Raw genomic sequence first — 22,255 nt, 5'->3', positions numbered from 1 at the left:
CACGAGTTTTATCTACATGAAGAAAACAAATAGGTCAACTGCCAGAAGCAAATGTGTTTGGGCTAAAAACTCTTTGAGAATAAAAGAAAACCTAAGTTTTACGTTGCTATAAAAAGAAGGGAAGAGAAGAAAAAAGAAATGAGACATAGAGTGGCTCAACCTCACTCAGTTTGACATGACACTTCAAAAAACCTCTAAAAAAAGCACAGTTACCTTTTTCTCACAAAAAAGAGAAAAAACAAACAAACGAGGGATCACTTGAGAGAAAAAATTGCTAAGTATAAAATACTCTCTAATAATATACTCACAGAGCTTTTAACTACTACTAACAACTCACTCCAGCACCGAGCCGCCTGAGACCTGCACAGCTAAACACGCTTCTCCTCCATCCCAATCTATTCAAAGCCTCCCTCTTTACATCCTCTCAAGAAGTTCCCATTTCTCTTAAGTCTTTTAAGGTAAGACCTTTCCTTTTTATTTCCCTTTAAGGGAAAAAGAGATTTTAACCTTCTTTTAAAACCCACCCTTAAGCTATTTCTAAGGCTAGCAAAATGTTCGATTTTCAATAAAACCGTAGAATTATAAACCCAAACAAAGACGTTAAGTTGGTGTATAGTTGCTATGTATGCAAATCCTATCTTATAGTGCTATAGTTGGTGTATAGTTGCTTTGTATGCAAATCCTATCTTTGGAGCATTTCAACAACTGCTACAATGGTTTAGCCTATCTCAACTAATTTATGAATCAGGAACTAATTCATATATACGCTGAAAAATACCGAATTTTGTTTGTTTTAGGGTATTGATGCAAGAAAGTTATAGAAATAAGAATATTTATTTTGGTTTTTTATTTGCTTAGGATTAATTATTCTGCTATATCAGTATCTGTTATCTTTATGATTGATTTGACTGTTCATTTTTAGTTTCTCTTCCGTTTTTGGTTTCATCTACTTTTTGACAGTTGAAGATAGTTTAGAAAGACAGTTTTTATAAATACTTTAAGATTGAGCTCCTACAGTGTTACATAGGGGCCCTAGTTCATATCACATGCATCAACTGTAGCAGACCATAATTTGCATTTGCAGGATCCCCCGATTAGGATCCTGTTTACTGCTCCTTCACATACATTATAGTTTAATTGTTTTAAATCGCATCAAAGCGGGCCCAAGGTGGGAGAATAGGGAAAATTCCTCTGCTGAGATTAGCTGGAAGAATCCCCTAGAAATCAAAAGACTCACTGAGTAAAAGACACAGATTTTGTGTATTCACTCCCTCCCTTCTTTCAGGAAAAAGTTGTCTTACTCTCCCACCTAAGTTAGGATCTATGCTCCTATGTGCAACAAGCAAAATCATTTTTTCTCCATGCATTCATGCTGCAGGAAAAGAGGCCGTCAACTATGCCCTATAATGAAGGCTCACCCACAAATTTTACTATTAAACCAGTAAACATTTCAATGGATACATCTGTATCACTTCAGTCATGCCAATTGACAACCAATTGGTAATTAGGTGTTTTGCTTGTTGACAGAAATTAAACCTTTTCACCTCATACATTCTATTGATGGGTGGTTGCTGTATTTACGATAAGTCGTTCGAATCTACTCCTACTAACAGTTAAAGGGTGTTGTTTCGTAGTTCCCAACCACTTTCGGGCCTCATGTTTAACGCCTCACCTAGGCGTTTCTAAAATCCTGATGCCTGGCTTGTGGTATTTAAAATTTGTTGTTCAAAATTCTACATGTATTCACCTGAAGGAAGTTTAAAAGATCGTTGGTATGTGGTAACAAACTTTTTTTTTTTTCGGGTCATCTTCTAGGCATGTTTTATGCTAATCGAAATTATTGTCTGTATAAAACAACTTTTATGCAATGCAGGACGTTATTGCAGTACCATCATGTTTTTCTTTTCTTTTTTGCTCTTTAGTGCATATTAATGTTATTTCATTCATATGAAATATGTTTTTTTTTCATTCCAAATTAAGGCTGTAAAGTTTAGTCAGCCCAGGGATGGACACTCTGTCCGTGACCCACAAAATATTGCACCCCACATTGGGAATCAAGGGTTTAGTTGATAAAACTTTCGAGATGTGTTTTGCTTTTAGATTGAAGTATTAAATGCAAGTATATTTAGCTATTTTTCGCTACTGACAAATGGGTACTAAGTATTAATAGGATTGAAGTACTAAGCTTTAGTGAATGTTGTAATTTTTTATCACAAAGGGTTTTAAATTATGCCTCGAGATTTCAACATTTTTTCAAAAATGTTCAACATTTCAACAAAAAAATGTTCAACAAAAAATTCAACATTTTTTTTTTCATTCATTTAGTAGTGAAGGGAAATTTGAGCCTTTTATGCAACCGACTAGGTGCAGAATATTGACAATTTTATTCATTAATTTAGTAGTGAAGGGAAATTTTAGCCTTTTATGCAACCGACTAGGTGCAGAATAGTGACATTTTTTTTTTCATTCATTTAGTAGTGAAGGGAAATTTGAGCCTTTTATGCAACCGACTAGGTGCAGAATAGTGACATTTTTTTTTTCATTCATTTAGTAGTGAAGGGAAATTTGAGCCTTTTATGCAACCGACTAGGTGCAGAATATTGAAAATTTTATTCATTAATTTAGTAGTGAAGGGAAATTTTAGCCTTTTATGCAACCGACTAGGTGCAGAATAGTGACATTTTTTTTTTCATTCATTTAGTAGTGAAGGGAAATTTGAGCCTTTTATGCAACCGACTAGGTGCAGAATAGTGACATTTTTTTTTTATTCATTTAGTAGAGAAGGGAAATTTGAGCCTTTTATGCAACCGACTAGGTGCAGAATAGTGGCAATTTTTTTTCATTCATTTAGTAGAGAAGGGAAATTAGAGCCTTTCAAGCATTGTTGATAAGTAAGGCAAGAGAGACACAAAACTGGGTGCAATGTTTATTTATCCATTCAGTCCATAGATATCTAGCCAGGGCCAAACTAACATCTCAAAGGACCCAAAGGCTGACGGACATTTGGGGTTCTCTTTAACAGAGTATTTATAATCGAAATGTCGAATTAAGTACACAAGAAACTTATCTTTGAGATCCTTTGTCTTAAAAAATGGCCTTAAAACAAAGGGCCAAAACTAGACCATTGCTTTATTGAGATGGCTCTCTTTATTTAAATATTCCACTTTAAAATAATTCGTCGTTTCAAACATTTCTAAAGATTTAACTTTTCCATTTTTTTGTCGACAATAAATAAAACTGCTTCCATGGAGAACGTAGTTAGCATAATGAATGGAATTAGCTGTGATGTCAACAAAGGACATGCCAGTGACTTGATTTAATCTACTCTAAATTTTGTCTAATGAGATTTATCGAATAACAATTAAGAAATTTCAAAATACAAAGTGAAAAATGGCAAAAAATAGGCTGATAGAACATGAAGGCTTTGACAATCGTGGATCTCGGTAATTATTTGCCTGTCATGGAAGAATGGGACCCTATTGGAAAACAAGCATCTTAGGTTTCATGCATTTCTAACACAACAGTTGACACACATGCTGAAGCCTTGACATCTTTGCTAATAAATACAGCTAACCATGCTATCCCCAGAACAACACCTAAGAAAACATTCCCTAAACAAATTCCTAAAGCATGGTGGACAAATGAGTGCCTAAATAAATGGAGAATAAAAAAGGCAGCTAGGACAGAATTCATAAAAAAACCATCACCTACTACATATTTAAAAAAATTACAAGCAGAATCTAATATAAAAAGGACTATAATAGATGCTAAATATAAATACTGGAATAATTTTGCAAATAATCTCTCCAGAGAAACACATGAGCCAATTATACACAAAGTCATAAGCCACATCTGTGGGAAAAAGACTTCCCCCAACCCACTCATGTATGAGCTTATACATAATAAAACCCATTATGACAATGATAATGAAAAAGCTAACCTATTTGCAACTCTTTATGTTAATAAGCTAACATCAAATAATCAAAGCAAACTGTCCCCATTTCCTATGAACCAAAGTTACCAACCACACCCGGGATCCAAGTTCAAAAGTAATCCATTTTCAATCCAGGAAATGAATAATGCAATACATCATATTAGGACCAAAACTAGCGGTAGCTATGACAATATACACACTACATGAATAAAGAATCTCACACCTTCGTACAAACAATAACTGCTAAATTGTTATAATCACGCTTGGGCATCTTCTATGTTCCGCAATATATGGAAATGTTCGTCCCTCCTACCAATCCTAAAGAAAAATAAACTCAAAGATAACCCTGAGTCTTATAGGCCCATAAGGAATACTCCTGTGATGGTGAAAATAATAGAGAAAATGATCTATCACAGACTCCTCTGGTTTGTTGGAAAAAATAATATGATACCACACACTCAAACTGGATTCAGGAAACACCACTCCTCAACAGATGCTTTCATTTTTGTAACAAATGCAAAAAATGAATCTTTCTCAAAAAATAATGTACTAGTTGCAGCTTTCCTAGATTTTGAAGGGGTATATGACAATGTAAACCACCAACCACTTTTAAACAAACTTGCAAACCTTGGAGTACCCCCTAAGCTAGTATCTTTTATTTATTTTTTCATAGAAGCGCGAAATTTTATCTTTTGTGTTGGTTCAGCCTCTTCGCCCCAAAAGACAATAACCAAAAACCTACCTCAAGGAGCAGTCCTCAGTTGCCTCCTATTTGCCCTATATCTCTGGGACATGAACCTACCCCACACGAATCTACAATATGCTGATGATCTGGTGCTATGGTCATCTGGCAACACCTTTCAGATAGCACAGTCAAATCTGCAAAAGTCACTTTTTCAGTTTGAAAAATTCTCTCAACATTCAGATTTACCCATTGCACCCACCAAGTCAAAAATAATCCAATTTCACCGGAAGCGAAACCATGTTAATGCAAAACTAACTCTAAATAAAACAACTATTCCAGAAGATAATCATATTAATTACCTAGGTCTCATGCTTGACCAAAAACTAAATGTCTACATCCACATTTCAAACTCAATAAAAAAATACTATAGAAAAACAATTATACTAAAAAGACTTCTTTCCACACCCTGGGGATGTAAGGAGAAAACCTTACTCCAGTTTTATCAATCACATATAAGACCCCATATTGACTATGGGCTCATCGTCTATGGTGCATGTGCAAAGACCCAGATGCAAAAAATTGAAACAACACAAAATGATATAATACGCCTCATATTTGGTTTTAGGAAACCCACAAGCACCAAGTTTCTGCTTATGGAGAGTGGATTAACAACAATAAGAGAGAGACGTAGCTTTCTCTTGACAAAACATCTTAAAAAAATTGAATCAAATAGCTCAAACACCCTACATAATTGGTTAAGAAATCCAGCCATGTATAGAGCCATTGCAGATGAGTATGCCAATATCCAGAAGAAATTCCCCAGACCATAAATGTTTATTGCACCCACTCTCTCCTGATCCCCCCTAGGGACTTGGTCAAGTATCCTACTAAATAATGACTACTCAAAGAGGACTAAAGATTTAACCCCCCTTGCTTTTGTCCAGAAAAAATTTGCAGAACTTAATACAATTACCTATAAAAATCACTTCCAAATATTTGTTGATGGGTCAAAAATGAATGAGAAGGTTGCAAGTGGTGTTTTCCTTCCTCACCTGAAAATTGCAATGGGTGAGAGATTATATAAAAATTTATCTATAATGTCTGCTGAGTTAAATTCCATAATCATGGCATTAGAACATCTTAAGGAAAATCAAACTTTGATTGCAAATTCAAATAATATTATCATATATTCCGACTCTCTATCAAGCCTTGAGTTGCTGGCCTCAGTTCCTCAGTATAAGTTGGACATTGATACTTATCATTGTCTCAGTATTATAGATAATCTTGCTTCAAGTGGCATAAAAACATATTTTCAGTACATTCCTAGCCACTCTGGCATAAGTGGTAATCATCAGGTTGATGAAATAGCAAAAAATGCTATAAATATTGACCAGCCAAATGGGAGATCGATCCCAATTAGTGGAATTTAACGATGGAGGCTGTCAGATATTAATTTTAATAAGATTAATTCTATCCTTTCCCCCTTGCCCAATAAGAATCTATCTAAAATTTAGCATAGAATTCGTTCTGGAACAAATCGACTAAATATCTTTGCATTCTCTTATAAGCTTTCTAATTCAAGTGGTTCAACTTCCCTGTCCCCTCTTTGCAGGCATTGTAATATGAATAATGAAACAATTGACCATTGCCTATTTGAATGTAATATGCGGACGTCTGCACAGCATACCTTGCTTTGTAAACTGTTAAAATGCTTCAAACACCACATAATCTCACTATCAGCCAAGAGCCTAGCCAACTATACCTGCACACAGAGCACAGAAATCGATATCTATCATCTTATATTTGAACTCCTTGAGTCAAAATATCTACTGAAAGAATATCTGAGAATATCTAATAAATAAGAGACGACCAAGCCAGTAGCTCTGTAGCCCACAGAGTGAAGCAAAAAGAAAAGGGCTAAATAGTACTAACTAAATAGCCCGCCTGCAGTGAATTAGAAGAAGAAGAAGAAGAAGGTTCGCAGGGAGGTTGAAACAAATTACTATGTTTTATAGAAATCTTTACCAAGAATTGAAAATATGTAGCGGTACTAAGCGAACTCTTGGCCAGTATCTAAAGAAAACACCCGAAAGTACTCAAACATGTCTCTTTAAATTGATTATGTGTACATATTAATAAATGAACGTTTTCAAATACGTCTTATCGTTTCCTCTACTTTCGAACGTTTCAACATTCACATTTCGGGAACCAATTGTGTTCAAAAGTTAAGAGTTGCCTGTATTTTCAAATACTGACAAAGACAGGCAAACAAAAGGTTTTTGATATTTATGTTCTGTATTTACATTTTATGCATAAATATGTTTTGTATATTGACGTATTTATAAGTATCATAATTTGATAATTTTTTTTTTGATTTTATTGACAGCAGACATATTTGAGGAGGAAATGTGCCAGGATTTGATAGTATGTCCCTATAACCTGAGAAACTTTTAATAAGGTTTTGATGTTGTTAAAATTATCGACCCTTTCAGAATGTTCTTCTGGTACTATTCTGGTTATGTTCGGGTCAACACGGGTATTTTAAAGCCCGAACCGGCTAGAAACGATACTTTGATATGGCACAATTTTAAAAACACAATACTTATCGGACACGTTTGGTGGCAAATCATATGGTTTGTAATTTTGTGTAGTACACGCTTCTCCCTCTCTGGTTGCCATTAGCTCGACACATTTCCATGCAGTGAAAAATTTTAAATATCTACTGTTCTCATCAAATGGCAAGTGAGAGTTTAGCGTTAAGAACAGGGAATTTTGGCGGGCAGCAACTTCACTAAAAATAATGTGACAATATTTATCCCGGTTTCGATTTTATTTAGTCTTTTCATTTTTATTGAAAAATATTTCTGTTTTTTTCTATTAATGGCAAAGTTCCCCTCTAGAAGTACCCATTGAAGTCCATTGAGAACCAAGGGACCGTGTACTAATAACGCCGCCGAATGAAAGAACAGGCAATTTGGGCAAAATACATTTACTTTAGTGATCCTATTTATAAAGGGATTAATGACATCTAGTAAAACTTCTTACCTTATGATGCTATAAAAACATGTGAGTTGTACTAACGTTGAACGTTCTTTTGTAATACGGAGCTATCCTAAGACAGTGGCTGTGAGACTTTTTAAACAGAAAACAAGAAAAATACAGAGAGGCCACGTCGTTCTCTTTGAGTGTCCCCAAGTCGGCACACTTTGATAGAGAGTATGACGTTTCTCTGCGTGGTAATTACGATAATTATAAGGAGTGCATTAACCCAAGTTTTTTGCCCTTGCTTTGTTTTTGTTCGATAGAACAGTTATAAAAGTTGGTAGGCGAATGGGATTCCATTTTGAAACGATAGGCCTCCATAAGTTCCATACAAAAAGTAACACTGTCTGATCCTGTTATTTTGTCAAAGATAAAAAAAAAATGCATGAATTTACCAAGATTTAGCTCAGCTATCCAGACTAAAAAAACACTCCACAAATTCTAAAGGTTTTGTATGGTTAAGGGTTCATTGCAGGACTAATGGACATCTTCAAAGTAAATTTAAAAAAAAAATCAAAGCAAAAAATAACATATGGATCAAAATGCTTCGGCTTGAAGCTTGGAAACGTGTCTGATCTGACAAGAATTTATTCTCAACTTGTGTGATAAATAAACGGAAAAATAATGAAAAGAGATAACTCTTAATTTGCTTAAATCTGTGGCAATAAGACCCAATTTTGGAAGAAAAGGGAGTAAAGGGTAAGTAAGGTGAGAAAACAACACCGCTCCAAAAAACATCCTGCTTCTAAACACTTAAAAGCTTTGAACTGCGAACTCGTAAAAATATCTAAACTCCCGAGAAATCCTACTATTCTACGCCAAAAGATTCTCTTTATGGTAAATGTGTAGAGTAGTGACTCTCTAGAAGCAGACATGCTAAAACAAAACGAGAGACATTTAGATTACTAATTTCATGTTTTTTTTTTCATGGTTAAAAATCAGTTTGTGAAAATTTCTCTCCACCATTTCCCTAATGTTCCCATATGTAGCCTTAAAATATAATCAGACTAAAAGAAAACACTAAAACAATGAATTATTTTATAATATGCATGGTATTATACTTGTATTAGCCATATCATAGTGTTTCCTTTCATTATTATTCACATTTTAACTAATTTAAAATAATATTTTTATTAAATATTCGACACAATCACTCAGGCTTACGTAGATATCTTTATCTTTGGACTTACGTGGATATCTTTAATCCTTTGTGCCATACTTTTGTAAACATTATAATAACATGTCACAGTGATTAACGTCGTTTTTTTCTTTTTTTCTGACATGCCAGTGCTATTCTTTTGGATATTTTAATGTAATAATAAACTTGATTGATTGACTGAAATCTACACAGCGTAACCGGTTTTACAACGGGTGTAACAATGGAAATAACACGACAAAGAAATATGTTATTAGGGTTACATCTGTATCTTTCAGGGGGGGGGGGGCTTTGTCAGGGTAACGATTATTATGTTGAAAAGAAGTATGAAATAAGTAATCTAATGGCACTCATTTTATTTTAGTTTTGTGAATAGCCTAGGGCTGTGTATAAGACCATTAGGGATAGGGAGGGAGGGGTGAATCTTCACAAACATAAGTTTAAGCATAAAAAAGAGGCTACATTTAGCAATCTAGAGTCGTCCCTCTTTCTCTTTTGGCATGTCACCTTCTGGATAGTCGCTACTCTACGTGTTTACCCTCCTAATATCTAAATTCCCAGATTACCTTAAATCTTAATTTAAAAAAAAAAAAAAATCCCGTTTTCACACCAAACAGCATTTGTCAAGAGTATGATCTTAATCTGGCAAGAATTTATTCTTTTCAAATTATTTGAGAAAGAAATGAAAGAACTATCCTTGCTGCATAATAATCATAGAAGATAACTCATAATTTGCTTAAGTCTTTGACGGGCATTAACTGATGGCAATAAAGCCAATTTGTGAACCAAAGGAATAAAGGATGAATTCTTAATTTAGAAAAGCAGCCCGAAATCCAATTTACATTGTTAATCATATTAGCCATTCTTAGTAGCTTTCTAACTTATTTAGACTTGAATTCTTTTTGTTGTAGGGGAAATGAAGGTTTACCAGAATATGATGAAGAGAAACTTTCTGGAAAAGGTATGCTTTTTTGTCTAATCTTTATATTTTCTTTAGAGAAACCGCTAGTTTTAGGAATGTTTCTTAAAGACAAATAGGAATAACTAGATGATTAAATTAATATTATATAAAAGCAGGGGCGTCGTTTGGGGGTGGCAAGGGGGCAGTTGGCCCCCCCCCCATAATGTGGAGAAAAAAAAATTATACATCCCATACCCTTTAACTATCCAGACATGGACCCCCCTTGCCCCCCCCCAATAAAAATGATGGAGATTCGCCCCTGTATAGAAAGAGCAATGGTGTCAATTCACAAAAATGTGGGGGGGGATGTATTTTCTCATAATCTAGGTAGGGGCAATTTTCTTGTTTTTTTTTCTAATTTTTTCATAAAACAATAAAGGCGTGTTCAGTGCAAGTTAGAAAAAAGTTATTTTTAAAGTCTATGGGTGGGGGGAGCAAAAACTCTCGGGGGCAAATTTCAACACCCTAGCCCCCACCAATTGACCACTCTGAGATCTATAATGTGCAATTACTGATTGAAACTTTATCTATTGCTGGAGCAGACTTAAAAATCGAACATTTTCTCAACCAAGTTCAGCAAAAAAAAGGGTTCAGTATCAAAATTTAAGGAGCTTTATTGCTAAAACATTAACCCAAGAACTATGAAGAGAGGTTAAGAAGCTGAGTATGGACAGCGCTATTGAACGCTATTGAAAGATCTCTGGCACCGATGTAAAGACCATTTTCTTTGGAAGAATTAGTGAGGAGCAAGTAGACAGAATCTTATGCGCATGCTGACAACTCCCCCACACCGATAGTCAAACTGGTTTTTACCGAAACTTATATTATTTTTTTAAAGATGGTAGTAGATTATACTCATAAACATTGCTAATATTGCAAGAAATTGTAATAAGTTTAAATGAAGAACGTTCAGGTGGTGATTTATCGGGTCCAGGATCATAACATTCTTATTTACTAATGATGCGACTTTGATATGTGCTGCTCTAACTGAAAAACTGCTTACTTCTATAATTAATGTAGCAGTTGCCAAGACATGCTTGTGGATAAAGATAAACCGGATTGGCCTAAATATAAGCAAATTGAATTTTGTCATCTTTTCACGGTCTCCAAATTATTATTCTTGGATTACAGAAAAACCTTCACATAAGGAAATTGTCAAGGGGTTGGGTTCTGTTAAGTACCTTGCTTATACTCATAAACTTTGCTAACATTACAAGAATTAGTAACAAGTTTAAACGAAGAACGTTCAGGTGGTGATTTATCCGGTCCAGGATCATAACACTTATTTGCTAATGATGCGGATTTGATATGTGCTGCTCTAACTGAACAACTGCTTACTTCTACAATTAATGCAGCAGTTGCCAAGACATGCTTGTGGATAAAGATAAACCGGAATGGCCTAAATTTAAGCAAATCGAATTTTGTCATCTTTTCAGGGTCTCCAAATTATTATTCTTGGATTACAGAAAAACCTTCACAGAAGAAAATTGTCAAGTGGTTGGGTTCTGTTAAGCACATTGGAATTAATACTAATGAAAATTTTCCATTTAAGTACCATGAAAAGGCTATTAATAAAATGTTATGAAGTAATCTTGGGATTATTCGTACATTCTAACATGTTTTTTTTTCATATATTTTATTGTAATGTATTTTTCCCTAATGCATCCGTATATTTTGTCTTGTTTGTCATTGTGGCTTAGCACTTTCCATTCGATACTTTGCCATATGTGGTTAGTGGAATTTGTATACACTTTTTTTATGTCTTGTTATTGTAATATGTGCCTTCAAGATTGTTTTCAATATTTCGTAAAAGCTCTAAGGTTTTTTTTATTACGGTACAGATTAATATCATTGTACTAATGGGTGTTCATCGCGGTAGCTCATCAACCGCTAATTAAAGGAAGCAACCCTTATTATTTGCACGACAAACGCAAAGTCTAGAAAAGAGATAACTGCCTGTGTATAGAGATCATGATTGACTGCTGAACCTGCTTGTCATGAACGGATCATAATCTATTTATGATTTTGATTCTCTCTTGAATAGGTGTTCTCTAGTTTTTATGTTTCGACACAGTTTTTATTGATGTTGATTAACAACGGTGTTGCATGATGTTATACCATTTAGCGTGTCTACCTTCAATCACAATGGAATGGGTACACAAATGTACCCAGTATGCTGCAGTATTCGTCGCATTGTCTCTTTCAATAAGACGAATCTTATTGAAACAAATGCTAATTGAAACCGTTTTTACCCATGGAGACATAAATTTACCCAGGAAGAGGTCGCAAAAGAATTTTTAAAGGAAATTTGAACCACATGGGAGGAGAGTAAAGCTTTGGAAAGATTGGGGGGATGAGGAGTGCACGCAGCTCTGTTGGCCTTGGGTGGCTTGGTAATGCAGTGAGGTGTTTGCAGTAGCAGCAGTAGTATAACTTGAGATTAGCCTCGTACACAACAAGGAATTTCTAGCGCGGTGAATACTGGGATATTGAAAAGAATGAAAAAGAAGTATCAGAAGAATTGCATTAAAATTCCAAAAAATGATAGTGGTAGTCGCAAAATCTGTAAAATTATTTTTAAGGATTATTCAGCTTCCAGACATTTATTTTGGGTTCTATTTGAAACATAATTAAGACTAAAGAAAATACCCCCCCCCCTGCCCTTCCGACCGCCCTGTTCTAATGTGTCCCTTCCCCAAAGTTAAAGAATTAACTATAGCTTTTGACGACGTGAAGCACTGTCTTGAACATTTTTTTCATCGAGTTCATGTTTGTTCTGTTTTTATAATAATCTTTTTTTTTAATGCTAATTTTCCTTGAAGTCCAAATTTTTTGCAGACTATTGACCAAGGCCATTTTCCCCAAGTGCTTTTTTTAAGTAAATTTTGACCCGTGTTTAAAATTTAATTTTTTAAATAGGGTTTCTCTGCTTATTGCTTATTTCTCTGCTAATTTTCAGAGATTAGCCCAACAGTTCCACATAATTGGGGACACAAAAGTATTTTGGCGCATGGTTTATATATACTTGCATATAAAGCTTAGAAAATTTCTTTTTTGTAGGTGTACCTGATGATTCGTATGAACTTCAATTACGGCGGCTTTTGGTAGATATCCAGGAAATGAACTTCTTTATGACGGGTCAGCTAAAGAAACTGAGTGAACCAATAGAAAAGAACCCTAAAGCTGCTCATAATCTTGTAGAAAAGTTGTTACAAAAAGCAAAAGAACAACAGAAGTGAGTATTCATACTTGTCATGATGAGTCAATCCCACCTACCCAACTGTTTTTAATTAACTAATCTAGACGTGCGAGGATAATTTTTACTTATTTCCTTCGAAACTTTTTTTAAATGTTTTTACTTTGATTTTTTTATCTGTTTTTGTTACAAGAAATTACGTACTGACGGTTCACCTGCCGTGTTGAAATAGTTTAACTACGCTATTAAAAACACCTCTGTTTCGAAAGTTTCAAGAAAAACTGTATCGACCGGTAAATAAATTAAATTTTAAATACTAGTTTTCTGAACTAAAAAATAGCTATTAATTTTCAAATAGTATTAAACTATCCTCTTTTGTGTTACCAAACAGTCATAATTGTGTTTTCTTGCGCATGAAAGCTAAGTCCTAACATGAGTCACATTTTGTCTCTGTTGCTTTGGTTTGCATACAATGATGAAATAAAATGTGTTCATGTAGGCGAATAGCTGGCTGCGTTTGGTTTCAGATCAGAGTTTCATTTCTTAGACATATTTTTGAGGAAGACTGTTGACATTTTGCCTATTTAGACAAACAAGTCCTAACTCAGATAGAAATGATGCTTTTTCTTTGCTTGATAAAATTTACAGGTTTTTTCTGAAGTTATATTAAGCATAGAGCTATAGCCTTTATTATATCCTATTCGTTTTCTGTTTGCGCTTAGACTGATTCAACGGACAGGTTGAATATGAGCGTTTTTACTCTGACTCTGAACCGTTTTGTGTCATATGATGTAGCTTTATGTATTCAGGGTTTTCCTTTCTCTGATTTTGACTCGTCTTACTCTCTCTCAGTTTCTAATTTCAGCTTCGGCAATTTTATATATATATATATATATATATATATATATATATATTTATATTTATATATATATATATATATATATATATATATATATATATATATATATATGTATATATATATGTTGCAGTGTGTCTAGACACCACACTGCAACATGTACTAAGAACTCGCCTGAGACTCTTTATTTGAACTCTGGTAAACATAGCCGTTTTTATATCCTACTTAGTGCTTAATCTCTCTCAGCTTCTCAGTTCCTGTCTTATATTTCGTAGATACTTAAACCATGACCTTCAAGAATTCAAAATCCGTGATGGCTATGAAAAATGGCGGGAAGAAGAGAGCCGGAAGTTAAGGGATTTAGTAAGAAGGCGAATTCACTACCTTCAGAACCCCAAGGATTGCAATAATGCTAAAAAACTAATTTGTAATTTGAATAAGGTAGGTTTTATTAATTCTAGGAAGCTATAAATTTGGTTACTTGGCTATCAATCCTTTCTAGAGGAAAACCGCTAAGAGGCTGAGGAACGAGGGTACTGTCTAAATTTGATTTTGACAGTATAAATCTATCCAAGTATATTAAATTGGCCAGATTTACTTGGCTATCAACCCTTTTCTTGTGGGGAACCGCTAAGAGGCTGAGGAAACGAGGGTCCTGTCTATATTTGATTCTGATAGTGTATAAATTTGGGGGTGGGTCGGTATGAAAGCGCTCAAGATTTTTTCCGGGGGGCCCAAACGTGAAGAAAATCTAATTTTTATTGCACTTTCACACACATTTTTTGGTTTTATCTATATATATATATATATATATATATATATATATATATATATATATATATATATATATATATATATATATATATATATATATATATATATATATATATATATATATATAATATATATATATATATATATATATATATATATATATATTATTGATTTTTTGATATATAATTATTCTAAAAGACTTATTAATTTTTGTAATATATATTTTAATTTCTTCTCTGAAAACGTTTTTTCATAGAAAAAAAGTCATATTATTACTTAAGACGAGTCGAAGTAAGTTCATAACACTAACCCAAACTAAAAACGAACATGTATGAATAAATGAAACCTAGTACGAACAGAAATTAAAATGAATATTTACATCAAACAGAATGATTACAGATACTGCTGTAGATGACCAGATGAATCCTCAAACGACAGAAAATAAAGTGAATTATCAAGTCAAATTAAAAAAAAGGGAAGTTTGATACTCTTTGCTTTGTTCGGCTTAGCGAACTTTTGAAGATTTCTTGATTCGATGACATTAAGATTGTCTGCTACTACACGCTGCAAATGCGGCAGCTTTAATTTGGATTGATCCCATCAAAAGATGTTAGATATGTAACCCACTTGATTAATTATTTTTCAGTAGATTTAGCCAAATATTGCGTTTATATATAGTAAGTCACCCGTTTAAAATTTTTTTTCAAATTTGACCCCCATTCCGAACTGTTGCTTGCCCGAAAAAACTTTATTGTTCGAACCAGGTATCAGCCATAAGCCGCCTGACGTTCAAAAACCCATGTCTCCCTGTTAGCATATTTAAAACTTTTTTTTCTACTTCCATTGAAATTCCAACTGAATTTTCTAAATCGTATGATCGTATAACACGAACTCACATGCACAGGCAAGTGAGAAGAGATGCTACCTCTCTAAATCATGAAAGGCTAGAGCGTTCTTCATGCTTTGTTTAAAACCTTTATCTGTTTTGTGTTTTTTTTTAACATCAACAGCAACACAACGAAAAAACTATATCACAAGACTAATCAAGGTTAAGAGTTTTGCTACCCCTCTGTAGCACACTCTCTAAACGGCTGAAATGTTATTTGGGTTATACTGTAAAAGATATGTAAATTTAACTTTTATTTGTCAAAACATCGACAAACAAAATAGAAGAAAATCACTATATTATTCAAGATTACACGTAAAAACAAATGAAAGTAGACTAAAAGAGAAATTGCTCTAAATTACGCTTTGTTTTCGATAAACCACAAATGACGCTCCGACCGGGAGAAGGTTTTGGGGTATGTTGCCCTTCTAACCTTCTTAAGGTAATTTCTCTTCGTTCCAAGTCTGACTTGACTGTTCATATTAATTTCTGTTCTTCTTAGTATTCACCTGTAGTAGTGTGTTTTATATATATGTTTCATAAGATTACCCTTTTAATTTGAGTTCGTTTTTGGGTTTTATTGTATTCATTTGGGGTAATTTCTGTTGGTTTGAAGTTCAGCTTATTATATGACTTTATTCCCGCTCGTCTTGGATTCAAGTGTGGGTCTTTAAATTTTTTTGGAAAAATTTGTTTTTCGATTTCTTTTTGTTTAATTTTATTCGTTTTGTAATTCACATAGTTATGTTATTGATTAATATTAAGAATATTGGTAACGTTTTGTCAGTGTTCTGATTAAGAATATAAATTTTACATTAGTTAGCAGTAGTTTTTTGTAATAGTTTTAAAATAATGTTTTTAGTATTTCGGGTGGATTCGGAGTGGGATTATCATCCTTATGAATGGAAAATTTGGGTAATGTTTATCCTTCTTTAGGGCTGAAGCCATCCTCATCCCTATCTTGTAGACACCATTGAATATACACAAAAATAGTTAGGTTTTGTTGTCGTAAAGAGAAAGAAAGTCGAACGTCACGAATCAATGCAGCCAGATATGTTTCTTTTTTTTGTTTTCATTGAAGTTCACTTGGCCCTTAAATTGAGTACTATACGAAAAATCGAAATTTTTGGGTTAGGAATCGAATAAATCACGTCTTTTTTCCCCGGATGTACTACCTTTATTAAGGTCTTATAAACCCAGTCTACTTACCCTGAAAATTTCCAGCTAATTGGAGAAAAATGTTTTTTGATCTTTTTTTTGAATTTCTCAAATTGATACAACCAAATGTTTTTCAAAATCTTATTTCCTATTAGGTTTATTTGGCCCCATGCGTACATGCGTAGTTTGTTGTAAGCCGGTTCGAGATCAAACGCATTTGGTCCTATGTCAGGCGTCATAGATCAGTAAAACAATTTTCCCCCTTTTCTCTGTCCACATACCGGTAGGTTTAAACCAATCATCAAAAATAAATTTTTTGACACACTTTCAGATATCACATCAGTAAATTCAATCTACGAAATGTTTTTGTTTTTGCAAAAAGCTAATTTGCTTTGTCTACATGCCCATTAAGTTACAAGCCTAACAAACATTAAACATATTTGGGTTCATTTGTGGGTGTCACGAATAAACACAGCCATTTTTATTTTTTTTTTTCAATGGGTTTCAGATGGCCCCGATATCTATGAATTTGATTTTTAAGTCGATTGGAGAGATGAAATTTAAGGCCCGTTATAAGCGTCCCAAGTCTTGTAGTCTTTTGATCAAGTGAGTTCAGTAAGTCAAAGTCAAGCATGTAGGCTGATCGGAAAAAAATTCTGTGCATAAAAGTTCCTTTGACCCAAGAACTCAAGGAAATAAGTTTCAATGTCTTAAGAAAGAAATTGCCAGCCATTTTTCGGGCGAACCGATATTTAGGAGACAAAATGTCTTGGGAGTCTTGTGCCTTTTCCTACACATAATATTTAAATTCCTCGTTGCCATACCCAAGCTCTCCATGAAACTTTTTTACTCGATCCCCCTAGTCGTTTCCGAGACATTACAGATTCGACTATCCTAGGTGTATTCACTGTTTTTTTATTTACCTGCCTCCTTCACCTTGAATACATTCGAAGTTTCACAGGGACTAACACTGCATGAACTTTTAGGTGGATCAGAGGCACAAACTTGTTCGCTTCCTCGTCCCCTTTCTTTTGAAGGCTACTTGGCCGCGCCAACCCAGCGCTCGATTTTCAGCTTGACCCCTACAAGTAATTTCCGATATGTGCGATTTTGATAGCCTGGATACATATCTATATATATATATATATATGTATATATATATATATATATGTATATATATATATATATATATATATATATATATATATATATATATATATATATATATATATATATTTTCTTTAGATTTAAGGCTGCCCACTGACCCCAAGTCAAATTCCAGTTCCACGTGCCCTACCAACAACCCCTGAAAGTTTCATCTTGATCCTCCAAGATGTTCCTGAGATAATATAGACACGCTGTTTTTGTAATGTGGGGTCTTTTGGTTTACATCGATACTTCACCAGGAATAGTTTCTAGTCCCATTATGACTTATAGTACCGAAAATCTTGAACAGATTGGAGACTACAATATATAGATCCTTTCCCTTTGCTCCTTCTTCAAGTCAAGATCCAATTTCAACTTGCCCCCCCCCCACAAAAAATCCCTGTAAGTTTTAACTTAATCACTAAAGCTGTTCTCTGGATGCTGTAGATACACTGTTTTCCTTATCTGGTTACACCTATTTTCTTTTGACTTACCTTGCTGCTTAATCGCAAATTAATTATCGATCCCATAGGGCCTTATACTACAAAAACGTTCGGGTGGATTTGAAACATAATATTTTTAGTACTCTACCTCCCTCCCCCGCCCGCGTCCCCACATGACCTGAATGTTTTGGCTACACCTCCTAACTGTTCCACAAGACCCTTTAACCCCCTCCCCCAGTCCCTGGAATTACTAGCTAAATCTCTTAAGCTGTTCCCAAGATGTTGCAGTTGCGCTATTTTGATAACCTGGTAACGTTCAGTGTCTTTTGATTTACATCACTACTTAACTGTGGATAGATTCTAAGTCCCACAGTGGCTAATTATGCAAAAATAGTTGGTTGATCGAAAAAAAATGCATATTTAGCCCCTTCCCCCAACGCACACACGAGACTTAAAGTCCCCTTGCCCCTCCTTCTCCAACTCTACCTTGAAGTTTCAACTCCATCCCCTGAGCTACATCTGAGATATTGCAGATATGCCTTTTAGTTAACATGGAAGGATATAGGCCTAGTGTCTTTCAATTTAACTCTGCCCTGAAAGATCTAATGTCTAATAAGTATGGCTTTGTAGCTTTGACCTGACATTTTTTAACATTCATTGAACATCTGTAATCATGTTTGCCTGATGCCTGCCTCAGCTCTCGTTGTCCGAGCAATATATTATCGACCTATCTAAAAAGATTTTGAAAATATTGATCTTGAAAACTTTGAATTAGCTGGGACATCATGAATATTCCTTGTTTTTATCCCATATTTGATTAGTTTTATGCAAATGCTTATTTTTCAGAGTTCTCAGTTATTTTCTAATAACATTTCACATCTAATAATAATTTTATTTAACTATTATTAGAAAGTATTGAAAAACTATTTTTCTATATCAGTATATTGGTTTTTGATTGTAATTTAGTCACTAATCTTCATTCTGAGGAACATTTTTCGACTGAGGGTGATATGAGTACGGGGTGATAGTTCCTCTCTTATTTCAGACATATTTTTAATTTTAACATAAAATACATTGTTAAAACGATTACCTGCACGTAAGGCGAGAGATGGGCGAGTATCCGTATAAAAAAAAAAAAAAAATATTTGAAGAATTTCCTTATAAACCCGTGGAAATGATGAGGCTAAAATTTATTTTGAAACTTCAGACCCCATCGCCCTTTCTGGGAAGTATTTGAAGGGGTGTTATTTTTAAGGGATGATACCTTTGGCCCATCTCAGCTCTTGTTGGCTATGAATATAATAATCTCGTTGGCTATTCATGAAATAAATTACAAATTTGTTAAAAATTTAATTTTTTTTTAATAACAGTTAAAATGAATGCATAAATAATATGAAGGTAATATCAAAATTATGAAAAAAATTGAAAACCTTATTCAATGTTAAAAAAGTTACATGTTTTACTTTTGAACATGAATCTGTAAGTACATATTAGGCCTTTCGGTTTTATTTTTGCCGAAATGGATAGAATTAACCCTGGTCCACTTCTATGTTAGTCCGACCTAGGGGTGAATGCATGTGTTAATCTTGGTTAAAATTGGCAAATTTCCTAAATCTTTGTACCAGAACATGCTGCCAAAATGTCTCCTGCAAAACCTGCCGCCAAAACTTCTGCAGAAAGCACTGCTTGCTTCAGTGTAACTAAGGTGAAAAAAATTTAAGTGGCAGTAATGACAATGGTTAGGTATGGTTCTGAAACCTGGGTGCTCCGAAAGACGGAGGAGGACCTATTAGATGTTTTCCCGAGGAATTGTCTACTCGTGCTTTGGGTACCAGTCTGACTGACCGTATTCAAACAGTAGGCTCTACGAAAAATGTGATTTTATCCCAATTTCTAGGGCTTTAGTGAGAGAAAAACGGAGATGGCTCGGACACGTTCAGTGGATGAAGGATGACAGTTTGCATAAGATCATCCTTTTTGGCCAACCATCAAGGGTCAAACGAAACATAGGTCGTCCTGGAATGGGGTGGGAGAATGTCGCAAGGAAGGATTTAAGGGAAATCGGAACTTCTTGGGAGGGTGTAAAGAGGGAAACTTTAAATATATTGAGATGGAGAAGAAGCGTGTGTTGCTGTGTTGGCCTCAGCAGTGAGTGCTGGTCAGCAGCAGTTTTGGTGCTGCGGTGAGTTGTCAGTAGTAGTAGATGTAGAAATTTTAGCTACCATTTTGAGTATTATTTTTAAAGATTCTTGGAAATATTTTTGAGTGTTGTTTTTGAACCAGCACACCAAAAGCATATATTTTAGATCCCCTATTGACCACAATAAACAAATTATAGAAAGTTAAAATTTTATAACCAACATCTTGGAAATATGGCATCTATTTTGTTCAATGAAAATATTTCTGTGGCCACCCCTTCCTAAAAGTTTTTAGTTGGTACAATACTAGTTTATTGCTTGTGGTGCTAGTTTCAAACCCTCTTTTTAATTTTTTCCATTCATCCTCGTAACGCTACGTTGTTCGTGGCGCTGGTAGTTTTTCAGTTGTTCGCGGCGATTACCAAAGGCCGCATTTTTTCGTTTTCTTATTCTCTATTCACTGAATTTGGTATCACTGAATTAAAGCTATTTCTAGGTAGGGAAACTATAATCCTTAAATGGATTATATCGTCATATAATCCTTAAATGTTTTGAATATTTACATAGAAGGACAGTACTTAACATTCTTTCCTTCATACAAATTTTGTGGATCCTCAACGATCAGTCTTTTTTCGTTATCGCAATACTTCTTATTCTTCTTCTTCTTTTCAGAGTTGTGGCTATGGCTGTCAAGTCCACCACGTGACATATTGTTTAATAGTAGCGTATGCCACAAAGCGGACAATGATTTTAAATTCTAAGAATTGGCGCTATAGCAAATCTGGATGGGAAAAGGTATTTCTTCCTGTTAGTGAAACATGCGTTGACGCAAATGGTGAGAGCAGAAGAGGATGGCCAGGTTTTTCTTTTCATTTTTTTTTTGTTTTTTTATAGACATTTCCCAAAGCTAATTCTTTAGAGAAAATGATTATATTTCTATGCTTTGAGGGAGGAGTGGGATTTTGGCAACACTGTTACTCAGGCATATAAGTTCGAGTGTTAGCCTGTCTGTAAATTCACGGAAAAATTAGAAATCGGTTTATTATTAAATAAAGGAAAGAAGAGTGAAGGACTTAAAGGCCAATCTCCCATAAATTTTCTTGCACTAGCTTGTTCTAATGAACTTGTTTAATCTTTTATCTTATTAAAAAGTTCTTCTGCTCAATTAGAAAAGTAATGAGGCTAGTGGTCATGCTTTATGCCCTCATGCGTCTGTTCACTCGTGGACGGCTTTTACTGTCCGGCATAACTAGTAGGCCTATGGGCTGTAATCGATATGGAGTGTTCATGTTAGACACTGATGTCAATATTTGATTGAACTAGCCGTAAGACATGCACGTGGCTGTATTTCCAAAATGAGGGAAGGGGACAAAATTAGTTAGACGAGTTTTCAAAATTTACGCGACCTTATTTATTATCTGATTACTGACTGACTGATTTATTATTGAACTGTAATTAAATAACCTTTACTTGCAACAACACCAAAAGAAAGCCAACAAAGAGCCTCATAAAAGACGGCAGCCCTTTGACTCTCAACCGATTATTTAATCAATTACAAAAAAGCCCTATCTGTTATCATACCTTTTCCATAAGTAAAAATAAAATAATAATCCATACATGTTCGTTCGAAAATTGTTTCTTTAATCTATTTTTAATTAAGGCAACGTATTTAGCCCCAAACCCCCCAAGTGCCAGTCAGAATATTATTCCAAGTTTGGAGCTAAATAATGCATAGTAAAACCGGCACGTGTGGTTTCTCTATAAAACGAAATCATGGGCATTCCTAGTATCATGCGAGTGAAGGGCATTATTTACGTGACGGAACTGACTAAAGAATGAAGGAAATCATATTATTCCAACATTAATAAAAGGAGATAGCA

At 34.4% G+C, this 22,255-nt stretch overlaps 1 protein-coding gene across 4 annotated transcripts in view; it reads left to right on the top strand.

Annotated features, from left to right (window-relative positions):
* The window catches only part of FucT6 (alpha-(1,6)-fucosyltransferase 8), an 86,745-nt gene that overhangs the window by 13,611 nt on the left and 50,879 nt on the right, over positions 1 to 22,255 (top strand). For all 4 annotated transcript variants that reach the window (XM_089092551.1, XM_089092548.1, XM_089092550.1 and 1 more), the window contains 4 exons: positions 9,729 to 9,778; positions 12,839 to 13,013; positions 14,106 to 14,271; positions 21,048 to 21,234. In XM_089092551.1, coding sequence (XP_088948677.1) covers positions 9,729 to 9,778; positions 12,839 to 13,013; positions 14,106 to 14,271; positions 21,048 to 21,234 — 578 coding nt within the window. The remainder of the gene's footprint in view (positions 1 to 9,728; positions 9,779 to 12,838; positions 13,014 to 14,105; positions 14,272 to 21,047; positions 21,235 to 22,255) is intronic.

Source organism: Artemia sp. Qi Xiang Cuo, chromosome 7, assembly GCF_049724085.1.
Source record: "Artemia sp. Qi Xiang Cuo chromosome 7, ASM4972408v1, whole genome shotgun sequence".
NCBI lineage: Eukaryota > Metazoa > Arthropoda > Branchiopoda > Anostraca > Artemiidae > Artemia > Artemia sp. Qi Xiang Cuo.
This window is presented reverse-complemented; position numbering and strand designations above follow the sequence as displayed.